Source organism: Oryzias latipes, chromosome 16 (genome assembly GCF_002234675.1).
Source record: "Oryzias latipes chromosome 16, ASM223467v1".
NCBI lineage: Eukaryota > Metazoa > Chordata > Actinopteri > Beloniformes > Adrianichthyidae > Oryzias > Oryzias latipes.
In genome coordinates, this window is record NC_019874.2 from 12,655,800 (window position 1) to 12,676,045 (window position 20,246).

Here is a 20,246-nt window from a genome sequence, read left to right on the forward strand (position 1 = left end):
GGGGAAGGAATGAAAAGGAAGAGTGGGGTGAAAGACTGTATAGAGGTGCATACCGTGTGTGTGTGGTAGTGGTTTGCAAAAAGGAATGGGAGCAGGACTCAGAGTCCAGCTCACAGCTCTACAGTAGAATAAATATTCAAATAGGTGAATATACAGTATATGGAAGGTGGTGCAAATTCTTTAATACCAAGAATAGTGTAAGATTACATTTCAGCAACAATTGATGGCTCGCCAAACAGTTGTGTTGTCAACTGATGCTTAAAGTCCCACTCCGACCATGTTTTTATCTGTTGTTAAAGCATTCCCAGTGGACATAGTTTCTGCAGAGCAGCAGGAGTTTATTCAGTGGCGGACTTACAGTTTGGGGGCCACAGGCAAAAAAAAAAAAGGGGCCTTCTGCAGAGGTCTTAATAACCTTGTTTTGTAAAAAAAATCCTTAGGGAAAAACGTCAAATGACTTCATCAGTCCACTAGTAGACAGGCTGTATGTAAAGAATCCAAATATTTTGACAAGCATTTAAATATTGAAATCACGTTTAAATATTAAAGAAATTATACGATTGTTTTAAAAGCTTGATCTTATCAAATCTCATGAGAGTAGCACTAGGTCATCAGTAAAGGAAAGGCATAAAAGAATGATCCCTACTTTTATGGATCGATGATTGATTTATAAAGCTTGGATCAATTCAGAATGATTAATCAATTTTTATCAACCCAACCCTACAAAACCACTCAATTGGTCAGAAACCCCCCCGATCTGGCAACAATAAATTGTCTGCTGGTTAACTTGCTGTTGTCTGGAATATTCCATTGGAGCAGAGGGACGGGGGAGGAAGAAATCCTTTCACATGATCCTTCTTTTGCCATTTCATTGGGGCTGTTTTTTTAAAGAAAGTTATATAATAATGACAGTAAAATTTATTTAAGAGACTTTTTAAACTTTTTAGGTGTTCAGTTTTGGGTGTTGGGGGCTCCAGGTGATTGTCTATGTTTGATCAATGGTAAGTCCGCCCCTAAGTTCATTAGAAATTCGCCTTTTAATTGTGGGTGGGACTGTTGGAGTAAGCCTTCACCCATTTCCCAACATTCATCTCTTTACTGCAAGCTTACAGCCCCTCACAACCCCAACCAAACATTTCCAGTGAAGCAAAACTGGCGAGCAAAATTGGAGCTCCAGACATTTTCCTAATTAATATGAGGAAAACAAAGTAGATGGAGCAGGGAGCTTGTGGCCTGCTGATTGTGGTTTCCACATCGCAGCTACAAGCTTTTCCAACTGCATTTTTTCATCTGCTCCTGACTCACAACAATTTGAAAAAAGAAATCCAATTCTAAGCTGAATTTTCTTTGTACATGTCCATCATCAGAAAAAACTCACAAGAACAATGTTCAAAACAACAAAAACACAAAGCAAAAGCTACTCCATCATTATGCCTCAGCTCATTCGGTTCAAATTCAATTTTCAAGCTTTTTTTTTAATTCATATGCTGCATCTTCGTGAGGAACCGTGAAGAAGTAATGTAAAAAAATGATCAAAGTGCCTTATTTTGATACTTGAAACATGTACATTTAGTATCTAATTACTCGTAATGTGCTGAGATGGATTTATGATTTATGTCTCCATTTCCAGAGTGAGTGAGACATGAGCTCCAAATCTGCAAACAGACATTACATTTGGGACTGAGCTGCCAAATTTAAATTTGGTCCCATCCTCTGAGCCATTCGATGGATTAGTGCATCACAGCTACACCATTTTTTTTTAAATGTAAATATTTTAAATGTTGCCCTGTTTTTCTCATTTTTTTTTCCAGAATGATTTCTCCCTGCTGCACCTCCTTCTTCTTCTCCTCCCTCCCCTCCCCCTTGGCCCTCTCTCCCCCTCCCATTTCCCTTTACTTCCCTCCCATTTTTTCTCTCTCTCAGTCTAAAGAGCACTCAGTGTCTGTGCTTCCCTTCATTTTCCACCCCAACATGTTGGCAGGGGAAGAAAGAGGAGGATGCTGCGCTCCACCCTTGGTGCGTTCCTGCCACCTCTCCGGTCAGCGCACATTGCCTCTGACTCAGACTCAGCTTTCAGTTGTTTCCACCTAAAGGACTTAAGAGAGGAGGACCCCAAGAACAACCTGGAGCTGAGGAGCTCTCAGTCCACAGTCTCCAGCAGGAGCAACAACAGAGGAACAGCACAGAGCAACAACTGCTCCTCTTCTGTGATGGAAACTGTTAATACCTCAGCAGGGATCCCCTCCTCTTCCTCTTCTGGTTTCCCTCCCTCCTTTTCTTTACTCACTGCTCCAAGGTCCATGTGGCAAGAGGCAATAAGGAGGAAGCGCTACCTCCTTGATCGGACAGGAGAGACTGGTGAAGTGGATAAAGGAGGAGGTGGTAGAGAGAAACGGAGCAGGTCCCCGGACTGGCTCTATGAATCCTACTACTGTATGAGCCAGCAGCATCCTCTCATTGTGTTTCTGCTCCTCATTGTGATGGGAGCCTGCCTGGCTCTGCTGACTGTGTTCTTTGCTTCAGGGCTGGTAAGCTGCTCATTCACAACATACAGAAACACACACAAACATTTAATCTTACACATTAATTATTTAGAAATGAACACAAAAATGTTTTTTTCTCCTCTCTTGTTGCTAAATATTGCATTTTGCATTTCAGAGTTTGAACTATCAGCGGTAGAAAACCTATTTTTATTCATTAACTATAAAATAAGTAGTTGGACACACATTCTCCATCAAAAGTAGGAATAATTTCTAAGATAAAAAACTTGTTGGCCGCATATAAACTTCTCTGCACACATTGACTGGAAAATGTATGCATCCATATGCAGACGTACGAAGTGTGCAGTTGCCCTAACATGAAGGAAACGCTGAGATAAAAGTGGCAGCAAGAGATGAGTGGTTTAGTTCTTGCTTTTGCTGCTGGTTGACTGACAAACAGGGCGGATCTGTTTTGCTGTCACTGTTCTGACAGGTTTTGCTTTGTTTTAAAATCCTTATAAATCCAAAATAGTGAGAGTAAGACGTAGGAAAATATAAATTGAAACGTCAAAACTACCTTTCATTTTTTGTTTTTAATTTACTAAGTACCCAGCTTGTTAATTGTCTCACTTAATAATCACTGTGCAATATAACACATTTCCTGATCATATTAGAAAAATAGCTTGTTTTGGCTGAGTCAACCAATACAAATGAATAAATCCAAACACATGCAGAGACACAAAGGGCTAACATTTAATCTCACAAATAATCCACCAAAGTAGGATTATACACAGCAAACTCTAACTATGGGCTATCATAGAAACCACAGTAATTTAAAGTGAATTACTGATTAAAAATTGTCCTTCATGTATGCAAACATGATAGATAAGTTATTTATGTGGTCTGAGCGCCAAAAATAGCTGTAACATAAAACCTATTAAAGATGAAGCATGATTAATTTTGTAAATATTGTTTTGTGAATTTATTTTTCTCCCAATAAACCTGTCTACTGACTTTTGACGGGAAACTGCTTAAATAGGATGTGATCTATCAAAACAACTCACTTTTAGAATTCCACATTTTGCCTTTTATTCAGAGGAATGATTTATTTCCTACATTCACCTCTAAATGTGACAGGGTAGACTGTGGATACCTCATACCCCTTCACTTATCAGCTAAATTTAGAAGATCATCACGTTACAGCACAATTAATTGATACTGGCTGCTGAGCAGACAGTGTAGCTCTTTGTCAGACCAGCCCAAGGTGCAACGTGGAGCAGGGGAGAAGGAGAAAGAGGTGGAGCAAAAAAAAGAAAGGAAAAAAAAATGCCTGTAATTCATTGTCATTACCAAAAAAACAAGGGCCCCTGTGAGCATTTTGGAAAAGAACAGCGTTATGATTGCTACAGCTCTTTCTTAAAAAAAAAAAAAAAGGAAAAGGAGAGCATCTCTTGGATTTAGACACAACTGACAGTAAACAAAGCAACAACAACAAAAAAAGTCCCTTTACTATGGAGTCCCAAACTCTTCATAATTAAATGTGCAATTGTGTGATTGCATATGACCTTATGCAATCACACAATCAACCACACCTCTTTCTTATTATTGAGTCAATGTTACATTTAAACTGCTAATCAGTTCCAAAGAGACTTATGAGGCCAACAGTTAGAATTGAACTGTTCTATTGACTCATCTCTTCAGCTATTTCATTAAACACTCAATAACAGGAAGGGAATTTGGAAACTTAGTCTCCAGATGGGCTTTTTTCATGTTTTAAATCCATTCTTTTTTCTTCTTTTTTTCCCTTTCAGGATAAAGATTTCATTATTGTTTCATTTTGCACATAATTTAATATAACAACTTTCCCCCTATTTTTTCCAAAATATATCATTTAGTTGCATCAAAGAAAACATCTGTTAATCCAGGTTTAGGACAAGGGTCGTAGCAGTTTCAGTAAGGATGCTCTGACCTTCCTGCCCCTCGATTCCTCTTTCAGCTTTTTTTGGGAGAATGCCAAGCTATTCCGATGCCAGCTGAGAGAGTTTTTCCAAGGGGTGTGCTTGTAACACCTCACCAGGAAGCTGCATCAGTGGCATCAAGTTCCCCTGGATTTAGATAAAAAAAAGTCATGTATTTAAAGCTGCACTTCTTCAAATGACCACTGGAGGCTGGTTCGAAAGGGAACAATTTTCTCCACACTGCCATGCTCTAAAAATAAACTTTGATTGGCAGGTGGGTGGACATGTTATAGAATAAAAAAAAAAAAAAAAACTTTGTCCCACCTAACCAACCAGCTTTGGAATGTTGTTAAGGTGTGCATGTGAACTCAGATGTGAGTGCCTGACCCAATTAAGACCTTATTTTTGCCATTTAATCAATCCAGAGATGATCACTCCAGGGTATTTATGTCATTCATGGAAGATGTCCAAATGTGCCCCAACATATAACTCCAACCAATTCCTGGTTAAAAAAAGAAACAGAACTTAAGCTGCCTCACCTGGGTAAATAACGTATTCCAAGGACCACAGCCTGAGACTGTGCAGTGCTGATTCACACAGCTGCTGAGAGCACAGAGTTCCAGAGAAAGCTAAAGATTATGGGTTGATAAAACCAAAAGAATTCCATCATCTGCAAAACTCCTATAGTGACATCCCTCCTGTACTTGGCTGCAACTCAAGATTCCTTCCATAAAGGTAATGAACAAAGTTGCTTAAAAAAAACCTGCAGAGTCCACACTATATCTTAGGGGTTGCATCCTTTTCCAAGTGGACACATCTGGACTATCCCTCGAGGATTCGTGGAAAGGTAAAATAGCTGGTGCAGTTCTCAGTGGCTAAGGCGAAACTCACAGCATCCCTCCTGAATCTGAGATCTTAGTATTGACCAAACTCTCAACTCCAGACTCCTATCTGGGGAAGCTTAGAAATTATATTTGTTTTAAATCAAGAGACAGCTTTAAAGAAATAAATGCTCTACAACCCATGAAGAAACAGAAATAAAATGTTACCACATGTGAGATGCATACTCTTCCTTCCTGAAATGCTGCCCTTCACTCCTACACTTCTTTTTGTGGAATTCATTTGTGTTCATCCATCCCTCCATCCTACTGGTTAGCTGACCTAAATCCTGGGCTGTTTTGAAGCTCTGCTCTGGGCAAGACAACCCTGTGTGGCATTCTGCAGCCACATACATCCTCACATGTCCCAGTGCATTGGCTGTGGATGAGAAAAAGATGTGGACTAGGTGGAGGGTAGGGACAGATGTAGAAATGAGGGAGCAAGCTGGTCAAATCCTGGTTGAATGCAACCATCTCTTTATTTATTTTTTTATCTTTGTTAGTATTGCATTGTCTAAAATACTGTTATTTTAGAGAGATGTGTGTTTCCCCAAAAAATATCAACGAGTATTCACAGTAATTCCAAAATTATTAATTAATTGGCAGACATATTTTCATGGTAAATGATCGCAATAAGTGCAAAATCATGTGTCAAAGTATTTAAAATATTGTTTCATAAGCTGTCAATAACAGAAACATAGCTTTTTGTCATGGAAACTGGAACTTAAAAGCTAAAATTGAACAAAATGAATATATAATCTTTCATATGTTTGTCTCATAGGTAAAGATCCCCTTATTTCCAGGCCTAAAGACGGAAATGTGTCTTCACTTTTATCCGTTTTCTATTGGAACAGTGACACAAAACTGATTAAATGAAAAGAGCTTATTCAACAAACATCTCATCTCACTTGTTCTATTCTTTTCTGTCTCCTTTGATAAATCTCTTGAAAATGGTATCTGATGTTCTGAATCTAAGCGAGTTTCAGACAGGCGCTGGCAAATCTATTATGGATGTGACATCATCTTGCCAGAAAAGAAAGCAGAGACCATTATTTTTGTGTCTTCCTCTCCCCATAAAATGTCTCAATAGTATATATTTTTCTTTTGTGCCTTGACAGTTTTATATTTAAAATATCAGCACCAATTACAATGTTTTTTTTAGTTTGAAAAGTCAAATGAATCCACAATAAAAGATCATTTAAATATGCCTTTTAGCTGTTCTCTGCTAATGTCCTTTTTTTCTTCCTTTTCTTCTTTTTGTTTTTTCTACAGAATGTTGCAGACCACGTGGCCTTTGTAATCACTGTACCCACAGCACTGGCGATATTCCTGGCGGTGTTTGTCCTTGTCTGCATTGAGTCCATCTTCAAGAAGCTTTTACGTGTTTTTTCCCTGGTCATCTGGGGCTGCTTGGTTGCCATGGGTTATCTTTTTATGTTTTCTGGAGGAATCATCTGTCCCTGGGATCAGGTAAGAAACATACTTGTCATTTCGACACCTGCTGTTATTCTCTGTTGCCCCCAGTTTTTTTTGGCAACTTTAAAAAAATATTACGGCATAAATCGCAGTTTAAAACCTTAGTGTCTTTTTTGTGAACAAAAATGTCCTTCATTGCTAATGCGGCTAACTTGTTGCAGTGGCTGACTGTGGTTGTGTCCAAATTCCTTCACTACTCACTACATAGTGCACTACATAGACCACAATGCATTGTGTCGGAACAATATTTGCCAAAAAATGTATTTAAACACATGGTTTTTTAATAAACCATCAATGTTTTCATCTTTAGAAGACAGCGGACTCATAAATGATCATCGCAAAACGCTCATATCATTTAGATTTTAACTTTGTGAAATTGATGACGTCATATCTGTTGTCAACAAAAAAAGCAGCTGAAGAATCCTTTAAAAATGGACAAAAACCACTGCAGATAGTTTTGCAAGACATTTGTTGATAAGAAAATATTTGACACGTACAAAACAAATTATAAAGCTAAGTCATCATTAAGAGTAACAGTATCTGCTAAAATGTTTGAATGTGTCGTAAGGCAAATGCTGAAACCACAATGGTAATAAGTGAGTATTTCAAACCATGTTCTGGGTGTAAAAACACTTCTTCTTCTGAGTGCACTCTAGAATAAAGGAATACATTAAACGACCTCTTTAGCCATGATTCTGGACGACTCACTCTTTAGATTCAGCTTGTGAGCAGCTAGCAGATATTGTGCTTTACCATTTGAAGACTGTTTGTTTTATATTGTGTAGTTCCCATTTGTGCTGCCAGACCTGTGGTCAAATGTAAGTCAAATTGACAGCTAGCCATTGGGTGCAGCTCATTCATTATGCCCTTAATTAAATGGAAAGATCTGTTTGAATGGATTAGTTTAGTGAAGTTTTGTTAACTCCTTGAACTTTTAATTGTACTTTTTCATTCAACCTTATAATAATTTTCTTTTTTCAGAGTTGTTTTTGCATTATATTAGGGAAACAGTTTTGATTAGGGCCTTTTGGCAGCTTGTCATATAAATTATAAGTGTTGTATAATGTGGCTTATTATTGATGTATTAATTGTCTAAAAGCAACATTGACCTAGCTGAAATGGAAAGCTAAAAACATGACATATATCTAATGCCACTGACAGTCATCTAAAAAGTCCCAATTTTTTTTGTGAGTTCTACTAGTCCAGCTAAAATACTTTTCAGTAAAAACATTTTTAACTACCAAAAAGATAACATTGTCCAAGCATAATTAAATGCCACTCAAATAAGATTTTACAAAGTTATAAAATTCCTCAAATTTTTGTATTGAACTCGCACTATTAAAAATGTTTTATTAGTGAAAAATATTTGTTTGAAAAATGCAGGTTTTGCGGATACTGGAATGCGCATATCGCCCATGGTGTTCCCACAAGCCACCCAGGGAAGGCATTTTTCTTTCTTTTTTTTTTTTTTACTACTGTTTACTAACGCATGTCCACCACCTAAATATGGAAGAGGATTGGTGCGAAATGTCAAAGCGGTACAAATCTCGTGAATTTTGCTCCAGGTTTTTTCTTCTACAGCTCTGTTCCGATATATAACAGACTTGGTGTCTTATAATTCTATCGAGGCTCAAACTGCAATCGTTCATTTCTTCTTCATGATGAATTTTCAAACTCTTGGTACTTCCATGTATTAAAAGAGATGCCATCCACATATCACTAACAGATCCGAGTCCCTGATTGGTCAAAGTTTGACATAGTTTAACTTGCAATTCAGGTTCAATGGCCATGTGTTTTGTATGTAGAGCCCCTGAAAACAGTCATGTGTAGCTACGCGTGAATGTTTTGAACGTGGAACCCCGAAATGCGTGTTTACGTGCATTTACATGGACTTTTCGCTTGAATTCTAATTGCCAACGGCAACGTCGCTTAATAATAATGATTCTCATTCATCTGTTGAAAATAAAAAAGGTTTCTATGGCATTGGATTATTTTTTTAATTTTAATAGATTAGAACAGACTGGGTTTTAAAAAAATATCAAGAGAAAGAGAAATTTGGTTGCAAAAGCTAAGTTGTCAGTGATGTCTGTGTTCCTTTCAGGAGCAGTCCTGTTATATTATATTTGGTTTGTTTGCAGTCAATAATGAAAAGTGTTTCCTCCTTGGTACTGTCACATGCATTCTGCAGCCAGGCTTATCAAAACACTGCAGTACATTAGTTCTTTATGGCATGAAAGCTGTCCTCATTCAGCAGTACTTGGAAAAACAGATGCCCCATGCGGCTCACAAAGGGGTAGCGTAAGACCCAAAGGCAGGAAACGAAGAAACGAAGTGGAGTGAGGAAATTTATTTAATTAACAAAAGGGACCACTCCGAGTGGGAAGAAAACTCCAAAAAAACAACAACACAACAACACAGGTCAAAAGAACCAAACAGAGAACCACACTGCGACACAGAGCACAGAAACAGGGGAGCTTAAATAGAACGCAACAAATTAACTAAAGTGTAGGCAGCTGTGCACCACTCCAAATACAGACAGGTGAAGGGGCAGAGCCCTCCACAGCCAACCTGCACAAAAAACAAAGGACTGAGAACAAAAACAAAAGTAAACTGACAGACTGTGTCAAAGACAGGCTGATTCACACATCTATTTATACCTGTCCTGTGCTTGCTGCACATGTGTGCCCATTAATGCTGTGGCAACTTTTCTGCTGCTGGTTCATTCTAATTACACTTTACTTCTTCGCTCTGGTCCATCTTGTTTAAAAGGATTCAAAACTCTCACTTCATTTATTTGCTTTATGCTATATTTAAATCCATGTGTCATCTCTTTATGCAGTCGGTAATGAGGAGGTTTTAAATTATGCATTTGTGCAATTTGCCAGGCTAATATATAGGCTTTCCTAAAAGTCAGCCAAATTAAGTCGTATTTTACACTGATCATTCTGCAAGGGCAAAGCCAGCTAAAATAAGATACTTTAATTCTGAGCTTTAAAGCTTCACACGTTACAGTTTAACCAGTGGAGTTAACCATGGGTCACATCAAACATGAAAGCAGACAAGAAACTCCCAACCAGAAAGACAATTCCAACTTTTAATGTGACTTGGTGATGAAAGAGGCAGGATGCAATGTGATCATCTCAATGACACCATGAAGAATTAATGAGATATATATATATATATATATATATATATATATATATATATATATATATATATATATATATATATATATATATATATATATAAATTGTAGGAAAGAAATCTTCGCTTTTCAGTTCTTTCCGTACATGCATGTTCAGTAGTCGAGAGTGGTAAAGCAAACAAGGATTCCACCAGATTAAAAATACTCGAAGTTTATTTCCCTGACAATAGTTCTAGAGCACAGATTAAACATTAATGCAGATATATCTGGATTCTCAAGTAAAGATCTACTGACACACAAGTTACATGCGAATTACTCGTAGATTCTCCCAAGAACAATGGAAAAGTTTGAAAACATGAGAACATGAATCTGAACACTTTCCCAAGGATAAGGTGTTCAACCCAGATAGTAGAAATGTACTCCATGACATATTTATTGCGTCTCTGGAAACTCCTAGATTTGCACAAAGAAGTCCTAGTTGCTGCTGCAACTACAAAGCACAAGTGAAGGTCACTGGAGAATAAGTCCTGATGAGTTCAAAATGAGTTCACTTCACACTAAAGATAAAGCTATAACATAATGAATAATAAGATATTAAAACATACATTTTCTACAATATATATATATAATTTTTTTGATAATATATTATTAATAGTATATTTAATATAATATATTTGCCCTGTAATACAATTACTGCTTTAAATATTAGGCCAAAGCCTATCCTTGACGTAAAACAATAATGATGCATTTCAGTTTTACATTATAGAGTCTAAACTGTCATTATTCTTGTTAAAGTCCATATTATAATCAAAGAGACATCCGTAAACACAAAAAAACACTTACAAATTAGGTATATCACGCATGTACCACGAAAGAGCACAATTTCATACATGGGCAAAATGTAAGTAGTGGCAGTGTGACATGACATAAACTTGTTCTCAGATACAGGATGTTTTTAAGTAAAAAAATTTTCTCTCCCGAAAATTAGACAATTGTCATCAATGATGTATTACCAATTTTAGATAAAACAATAATTGAATTTTCTAAAATATTTCTATTTTTCTGTTTTTTTAAGTAAAGTTGTTTTATTTAAGCCACAATAAACCTGTTGATACAAAAAAAGGCATTTTATAGTTTGTGGACATGGTGTTAATGCCATATTTTGCTGGGGTTGTGTTGCACACACTTCTTTCTGAAGGAGATAGCGGTTCACCTTGAGCTGCACAAGTTCATAGTTGAAATCCCTTATTGGCCTACTTTGCAGCAACGTGCCATGTTGTGTGATTACTGAGGTTCAAATACTTGAAATTGGTTTATACTCCAAACAATGCTATAGTTTTTCTAAAGCAAAAACCTAGGAACTGAGCAGCTTTTACTGAATCCGAGGTCATGCTGTGATAAGTGAAATACCGTGACGCCCTTTTGTCAGAGGATTATACAGGATTACGTTTCTAATTTCATGAATATTGCTTATACTGTGAAACATGACAAAAGAAAAATCTGCTTCCATGTGTTCTGGTTTTCGTTGTTAAAATAGCTATATGGGTCATCATAGATGATAACTGTTCTCTCAAAGTGCCAAAATGGTGTTTGAGAATGTTTTTTTTAATGCAAACCTGAAATTATTTGTGTCAAGATTAACATTGTTTGGGCTTTTATTAGTTTTGGAATAAATCAAGTCAAGTGATGGAGAAAAAAGTGTTGCAGACGTTTATAAGACCTTTTATTGAGTTATTGTAGTTTTTGCTCCATGTGAGTTCTTTCATTTCACACTCGTCAGTGGTGTCTATACTGTAACAAATAGAACAGTCCAATCTGGCTTTTCTTCATTGGCTTTATACCGTTTTTCTGATTGTTTCATTTGTTGTGACTAAGATTGGAAGAGATAAAAATATTACAGTCCTCAGTCTGCTGCATACTAGGTAAATAACTTAAATGTTAAGTTGTGAATAAAATCTGTACTGTATTTTCCACATTATGACGCACCAGATTATAAGGCACACCATCAGTTTACAGTCTATTCAAACTTATGTCATAAAGGCACACTGGACTATAATGCACATTTAGGAAGACAAAAGAGTTTGAGAAAAGTTTTGTTACTCTTAGCCATAATTTAAGCATTAGCCACATTAGAGTCTTTAGCCATGTTAGTGGATTCACCAATGAGATATATAGGCTAGAGACACTACAATAGCCTGTTACCATTGTCCAAGATACATAAAGAGCGGCGCCATTTTGGACATGTCAGCAAACAACAGTTGCGGTTACATGTGCAAAATGTCTTTGATCGGATCAAAGATTTTATTAGAATTGAACTGTGTACATGGGCCCAAAAGAAGTTTTTTCGATTATAACCAGAAGAAGGGGTAGTATTAGGCTAATATGTGGCAACAACAACATTTAGCCATGAACGCACTTAAAATCTGTGTGGCAATGTACCTTGGATGCATGTAATGTGGGAATAACATCAGCATTTATTTTGTCTGGACACGACTGGTAACACAAATTCACATGATTGTTGGCACGGTTTCTCAAGACTGTGGCATTTCTGCATTCAAAAGCTGCCTTCGCCAGCGCATTTTGATTGGGATCAGGCGTTTATAACGTTTTGTCCATGTAACCGCAGCTCGGCAGCGCAACATGGTCAGAGCAGACTGGGAACAGTAAAGCCCGGTCGACAGTTGCACCGGTCTGGGGGGCCTCACGGACGGCATTAGCATATTCACAAAAACACCCAACCACCATGTTTCTCTCAAAATCCTTTGTCAGTAAAGACAACCAGAATTAATCCATATGTAAGGCGCTCCAGATTAAGGTGTTGTTTTTAAAAAAAAATTAAGATTCTTGAGTGAGCCTTAAAGTCTGGAAAATACGGTCGATTTATTATTATAAATAATGACCAAGGGGAAGTTAGTTCTGAAATATGTGACCAGCAAAATAAATAACTTCCCATAAAAAGTGACTTTAGTAAACTGTACATGGCAACTACTGGATACTTTGATTAGTAAAATATGCATTAAAGCAATTATCCTCAAACTATGTTCCTTAGGGGTGTTCTGATGAGTATTCTTTCCTCCAAAAAATGTTAGTTTGCATGCAGTCCATTTTTTTTTTCCCACCTGTAATCAGTTGGGTCCTCATCCTCTACCAACAAAGCCTTCTCTTTTTCTCCATAGTAGGGAAAATGGTTTATCTGTGCAGTCCAGTCTCTATCCCTCGATGAGAAATTACTGGACCTCGGCTTCCGTTTTTCTCTGCCTCACAGACACAAATGGTAGATGCACATGCAATCCTGTATGCAGCTAATCTCATTGGGGTTTAAGGCTGAAAATTTCAGAATAGGAGTCAGATGGCACCAGTGAAGAAGTGGGAAGATGGGAATAATACAGGGACTGATGGTAAAAAAAAACTGTGGAGGGACTATGGAGGGTGGGAAGACAGAGGAAATGGAAAAGGTATTGTATCTGATAAGAGGTGCAGGTTTTTTCTGTAGTAAATTAATTATAATGATTAAGGTCAAAATGCACTAAAAAACAGGGAAGGACTTATTATCTGATGTCAAGAGATTCACTGTAGATTAAGGGAGCTGTCTTTTTGACAAATATTTACCGAGACCAGAAATAAATGATAACAGCATGTCTACCTCGGAGTTAAACAGCAAGTGGATGAAAACACTGTAAATCCAACTTGTAAGCTTTTCAGCCATGGTCTGTAAAATAAAAAAAAGTAATGTCATAGGTTTTATTAACCTCTATCAGTATTAAGGAAATGATTAATTGTGCAAAAGCCAAATTGACTTCACCAAAATGAACCCCAAAGTCATTTTAATAGTAAAAGTCATGAGTTGATGGTTGTAGAAAGGAGTTTGTGTGCACTTGGGTCTTGTGGTCATACTTAATGAAACTCAGTTGTATTTTTTTTACTTATAAAAATTACATCCATTCAGCTGTGGGCTTTTCTGCTATGGTCTCTCCATTATTGGTACAGCTTCAAAAGCAGCCATAATTCGGAGCGCTAATTTTAGAAAACGCATGTTGGGCTCTAAGCAAATTATTCTGCAAAACTGGATGATGGTTGGCAGCAATTAGTAATTCTCTCCTGCATTGGGAAACAAAGTTCTAGCCTCAGTTTTTTTTTAAAGTATAGGGAATGGAAAACTACTTTTCATGTGGCGGTCTGAAGGGAGGTTTTTACCTTCTCTTCATTCATATTATAAATACATTATAAAGAACATGGCATATTCGATGTTATGTTATTATATTTATGTTATTATTTGTTATGTTGTATCTTTAATTCAACTATAGAATTTATTTAACAAAAATACTTTTAAAATTAAAAATTAGACCCATGAGCTTGATTTAACCTATAGGTTAAAGTTTGACCTGGTTTGACTTCTGCGCGTTCAAGGACCACATATTTTGGACGCAGAGTCTTAAAGCGGTCGTAGAAACTAGCAGCGCTATGTGTGAATGTGAGTTTTGAAGGCGAAAGCCCAAAACATGTTGAAGTGGCAACTTCGACATATTTTGTTGAGTGTGGTTGTACATATCTTTAAAGGAAAGATTAATTATTCTAAATACAACCTATAGAATGCATTGTCTTGTTGATTTTGTTGGCTGAATGGCTCAGTTGGCTACATGTAGGTCTGGTACATAGCAAACCAGGGTTCGTTTCCCAGGGGGTGCGATGAGCTTCATCCAGTGTTGGTCCTTGGGCAAGACCCTTTATGCTACTGCCTAACTGTGTAGCCACAAGGAAAGACAAGTCTTGGTCCCCTTTATGCCGATCCCCAGCCCGGAAAAAATAAAGGGTTTTGTCAGGAAGGGTCTCCAGCGTAAAACAATCTGCTAAACCACTGGTGCAAATCTGTGAAATCTGATTCACTGTTCAAGGGATATGCTGAAAGGTGAGCAGCAAGTCTCTTGTGTTGATTTACGGTCCAAACTTGGTGGTCCAGTTGTTTGCTCTGTGGAAGAGTAGAATTGAAAATGTAACATGCATTGTGGTCTTAGACTGAACAGTCTTTTAGTCCCAGCATATGTCAACTTTACCAGCTGAAAGATATGTTTGTTTGTTTTTTAAAAAGGAATGTTAGATTATAAAAGAATAAAGTTCTGGATGGTTGAAGGAAATATTTGATTTCAAAACAGGTTATTCTTCAATGTTGATGTGGTTTGTGGGGTTAAATCTGTATCATATGCCTGTTTATGGCAACAGAGAGAAGAGGTTGGATTTTCTGATCTGTTCTTTGTGAGGAGTCGTGTACATGGGGACTCTGGTGGATGAATCTCAAATGTAATTTATTCTGTAGGAAGTGCTGGCTAAATACCATACAGTGTCTAATAAAACAATTGTTCTTTTTAAAGACAAATAGAGGTTTTGGGTTGGTAGTACTATAAGTGTATCTGAAATGGAGTGGTCCATAATGAGACCCTTATGCCAGGCTTAATATTATTAGTGGCTAGAGAAATGGTCCTTTCTAATTGTGATAGTGACATCCCATTTCAGCCATCCACGGTTGGTGGAGCTGGTTGGTGTGCTCTGCAGCCAGCTATGGCCACAGCTGTTTGACAAGGACAGTGCCATAGCCCGAGGGAGAGCACCCCCCACATCCCAATCGGCTGAGTCTCTGGTCTTGACAAGTGAGTCAGAATTTAAATGAATCTCACTTTCAGTTTTACCATTCATCTATTTAAAGAATGCATCTGTAACAGACCATGCAGGCACAGAAAGACCTTTTTTTTTTGTTTTTTTTCGTTATCCGTGTGCTCTTTCTGCTGTGGTGTGCTTTTGACAGGACTTGTGAGATTGTTATATTTCTTTTATACTTGCATTGTGTAACAGGCCAGCCTGGGCAGCTCTTGTTTGTAAGAGTTTGCCATCACAAAAGAGGGGTTTGTGTCAAAACAGCAGTAAATACATATCAAATGCTGCCTGCTGTTCAGCCTTTTGGTCTTCTTGGGGGTTTCAAAATTTATGTTGTTAAAAGCTGTCTCTGGCTTGACGGTAAGAGCTACAAGACAGCATCTAAATAATACCAGGCACCATATTCTGAGCATACTTCATATACATTTCACCAGAATGATGTGTACTGTATATTTCGGGCAATTAATCGCGTTAGAGTATAAGTTGCAGATGCTAAAAAATGCATTATAAAGAAGAAAAAAAATCCTATATTTGTTGTGAAGTCGTATTTCGAGAGCAATTTATTTAACCAAAATGGGACCAAAACAGAAATCATAATAAAAATCATAACAATAGAACTAATAACAATAATTGATGCTTCCGTAAACTCAATTATTCAGAAACTATCCCATAAAGAACGTGCTAGCAAATCAACTAAAATCCCTTTTAAATCATTAAATCCATTCATTTCTTCCTTGTCTGTGTCACTTTCAAAAAACTTTGCCAAGGGTGGCGCTTCTTCTTCTGTGTTGCTGTCATTAGGAAATAGTGATACACAAACAGTGCCCTCTAGTGGTTGATAGTGGAGAAAAAAACAAACGCATGAGCCTATTAATGTAAGAAATAATCATATTTAAGTTGCACCTAAGCATTGCACTCCTGGCAAAACCATACAATAATAAAGTGACTTAAACTATGAAAAAAAAATATTATTCAGGCCCTGTTCAGAAGGAAATCTTCCATTTTTTCAACAGGTTTAGACAACAAGATGTAAGCTACTGAACCCTTATCAGGCTTTGTGTATGGTCTCAGTTGTTTACTTGCTTACTTGCAATTTATAATGTCATCATGAAGATGCCCTTAAGTGGAAAAAATGTAAAATTATCATCATTTTCTTACCTACTCAGATATTTCCATGTTTAGAAGTGACATTCTATTCTAAGAAAAACATATGCACGTATTCATGATCATTGTTAGGTACCCATCTGGGAAGCCAGTGGGTCCTATTTTAGGATTGTCACATAAATATGAATGTCTTTTTAATTTTAGATGACTACACATATCATTTCTCTGTGTGCTGCCATTTGCATTCCCAGACACACTTGCCGCTCTGACAAATTGGAAGTGTAGGTTAGTCACTGAAGCCTTAAACAGAGGGGAGACTGTTTCAGATGCTTTCAGGCCACCCCTCTTCACCACATTCCAGGTTTCCCGAGGACCCTGGCACCTGGAAGCAGAACATGAGAACACTGACTTCTTTCTGTCCATGCATGAAGGGGGTAGATTTAACAAAATAGAAAGCCTTTCATTAAAGAAAAAAAGCTGTTTATTAAAAAGGTTGTTTGGCTACATGCCGATAAAATGGGATAAGGCAGTGAGCCCTTGTTCTTTATAACGAAATTGTTTGTTTTTAATTTCTGGAAGAACATTTTATTACTAAAGTATTATTTGCACTATTGTTGCTAGGTGATTAAAGGCCATGTTGCACAGCCACTATGTACATTTTGTGCATTTTCCACGTATGAAATACGTTTTACGTGATACAGGCTTGTAATACGTAAGTGTTTCTTGCGTTTGTCATTCGTCAATGTGCGCAGGTGTCCGTTGAGGGTTTCAGCTGACTGGTTGGTTCAGAATTACACAACGTTTAAGTGCAATCATTAGATAAATCTTACCCAATTGGGTGTGATTTTTTTCGAGAGGCATAAGTAAATTTGTGACTTTCCATGACTGTTCCGCGTTTCTAACAGACTTTTCACGCATGTACCACAGATGTCTAACTTTTATATCACATATACGGCACACAAATCACGTTCGAATGACATAATTCACGCACGAATTACGAATGAATTTCATATAAACAGCACATTAAGGACGCACAGTTCATGTTCTATGTTGATTTATGTGTTCTTTGCGTGGATTATTCGTGCTTCTTCTGTTTAACGTGGTCCATTTATGAGACATCTAGGAAAATTTCATGTAAAAACCACAACTTTTCTCACTTTTTCCCTGCAATATGCACAAAATGTACATAGTGGCTGTGTGACATAGTCTTAAGAACAAAATCTAAGGAGTAAAGCTTTATTATTTGACAATTTTTTAACATCATACATTGTAAAAAAAAAAAAAAAAAAAAAAAAACAGATCTCGGGTTAAAGGATTTATTGGAGATAGCCCTTAGAGAAAAAAATTGTTTTGTTTTTTATAACTAAAAAAAAAAGTTGCAAGACTTTAAAAATGTAAGCGTAGGAAAGCATGCAATTTTAAGCTGCTGTATCTTTCTCCACAGGTGTCGTTTTTCCTATTCATCGTGTTTGTTGTTTACACCATGCTGCCCTTCTCGATGCGGGAAGCCATCGTTGCCAGTGTTCTGACCTCCGCCTCTCACACCGTTGTGCTGAGTGTTCACCTGTCCATGGTTTCGGATCAAATGGAGCCTGTGGTGTGGCAGGTAAAAGGATCTGACTTATATTGGCTTAATAGCAATAAGTTCATTAATATCCAAAAGACCAACTAAATTCTGAATAATCATGCAATAACTCAACTAATACTTTGCGTTTTCTCACGTCAAGATAAGCATGAATGAAAAAGTAGTAGACTATAACTTAGCTTTACGTTAAGAAATTCCAACCACAGCATTTCTAGCTGTGTTTCCATTACACATAAGTACAAAACTTTAGCGAAATCTACAAATGTCGAAAAAACACAATTTCACAAGTGCTTTGTTTCTATTAAATCATGGTTATGTGAATAAACACAAACTAACTCGTCCTTTAAGTCTTTCAGAAATATGACGATGGATGTGAACAATACTTTAATTCACAGCAGGCGCCTTGAAATTTCTGTTCCGGCACCAGCGCTCATCATCACTTATTAAAGGAGACGTCGACGTCTTATTTAGGCCATGCAGCATCATGGAGCACCAATTTCATTGTCAATGGAAACGCAGCTTCTGATGATCACAAATGATCATAAATGAAACTCCATTTTGGCTTCTTTATTGTGCGGATGCAATAAAATTCATTTTTTAGTTTACCGTTTTCATAAATGCACAGGCTTTGACATAAAATGCAAAAACTTTTCAACTGAAATACATAAATCTTACCCTCTAACCTTTAATAACATTAAATCTCCTCAAGAGTGTTGCTTTCACAGACAGTACCTTCTGTGCATTGCTTGCTCTTAAATATTCAAGAAACCACATTTGAGCCTGGAGTTTGAGGTTGGAGTACTCAGAAAAAAAAAATGGAAATATGCATGAAAGCTCTTGCGTGCAACTGCTTTTTCTGTCTCAAAAAATGGAAAAAAGGACATACTGGATGTGCATGTAGATTAATATGAATCAAAAACTGTAGGATTGAGACTTTTTTCTCCGTTAAATTTTGTAGTCGTGCTGACTTTGTGCAGCACAGCTTCTAAGTGGACAGTCATGGAATAAAAAACTCCAGTCTATACTTTGAATGACTGCTAAAACCTTGTGAAAAAATGATTTATGCACCTGGAGAAATTTAGTTTTACACTTTTATTCAAATTAGGGGTAGCTATCTTGCTGTGAAATCCTGTTTTTGCATAGAAATGTTTTACATTTGGTTCTGTAAAGATGTTTCTTTTTTCTCCACACCTGAGTGATTGTCTATAAACAATGTTCACAGGGGATTCAGCAATTTGATGTTGCAAATCAATTCTCAAAATACACCTGCTAAATTTCTTATGAGTGCAAGGACAGCATTTACCAAACTATGAAATAAGGGTACTTATTGTACATTTTTGTGTGTTTGTGTGTAATTTATTTTAAACAATCATGTAGTTTGCATTTGCAGGTACAGGTGAATGACAAAAGCGGAAACCAAAAGCTTTTAACAATATACATTCTATTTCAGTCATACTGTGTTTTAGGTTTTTTTATGAGTAAACAATTATTTGTTGAGCAATATGCCTCAGCAGTGACACCCCAAACATGATAGAACAGTTTTTTATTGCACTAAATATTTAAATTAAAATTATCTAGTTTATTTATTTATTTTCTTTTGTCAGTTTTGCTATGAAACATACTTCATGCATTTATAACTTGTATGGAGAAGATGCAACAGACATAGCAAACTTTTCTATAGATCAATACTTCAATATATAGGAAATGCAATGCATACCTGATGCATGGTTGTGATTTTATTCAAATCTACACCCATACTAAGATTAACACAAACTGGTATCGCTGGGTAGCCGATATCGCTGCAAATGGGGCGCAGACGTCTATTCGACTCAAAGCATGCGGCGACCAGAGTCAGTCGCGACGCACCGCCGCGGGACAACATGTGAATTCCACCCAGGATCTGTCAGAATGTCTCATGTACTTACACCACACTGGGCAGGCAGTTTTCAGTACACCACATGTCCCTGTCCGACT

General features: G+C 37.1%; 1 protein-coding gene across 1 annotated transcript in view; it reads left to right on the top strand.

The window, feature by feature from the left end:
* Window positions 1-1,915: 1,915 nt before the first annotated feature.
* Window positions 1,916-20,246, top strand: part of LOC101172459 (adenylate cyclase type 2-like) — a 75,402-nt gene continuing 57,071 nt past the window's right edge. The window contains exons 1-3 of the mRNA XM_023964242.1: window positions 1,916-2,528; window positions 6,589-6,786; window positions 18,132-18,293. Of these exons, the coding sequence (XP_023820010.1) occupies window positions 1,998-2,528; window positions 6,589-6,786; window positions 18,132-18,293 (891 nt within the window). The 5' untranslated portion in view covers window positions 1,916-1,997. The remainder of the gene's footprint in view (window positions 2,529-6,588; window positions 6,787-18,131; window positions 18,294-20,246) is intronic.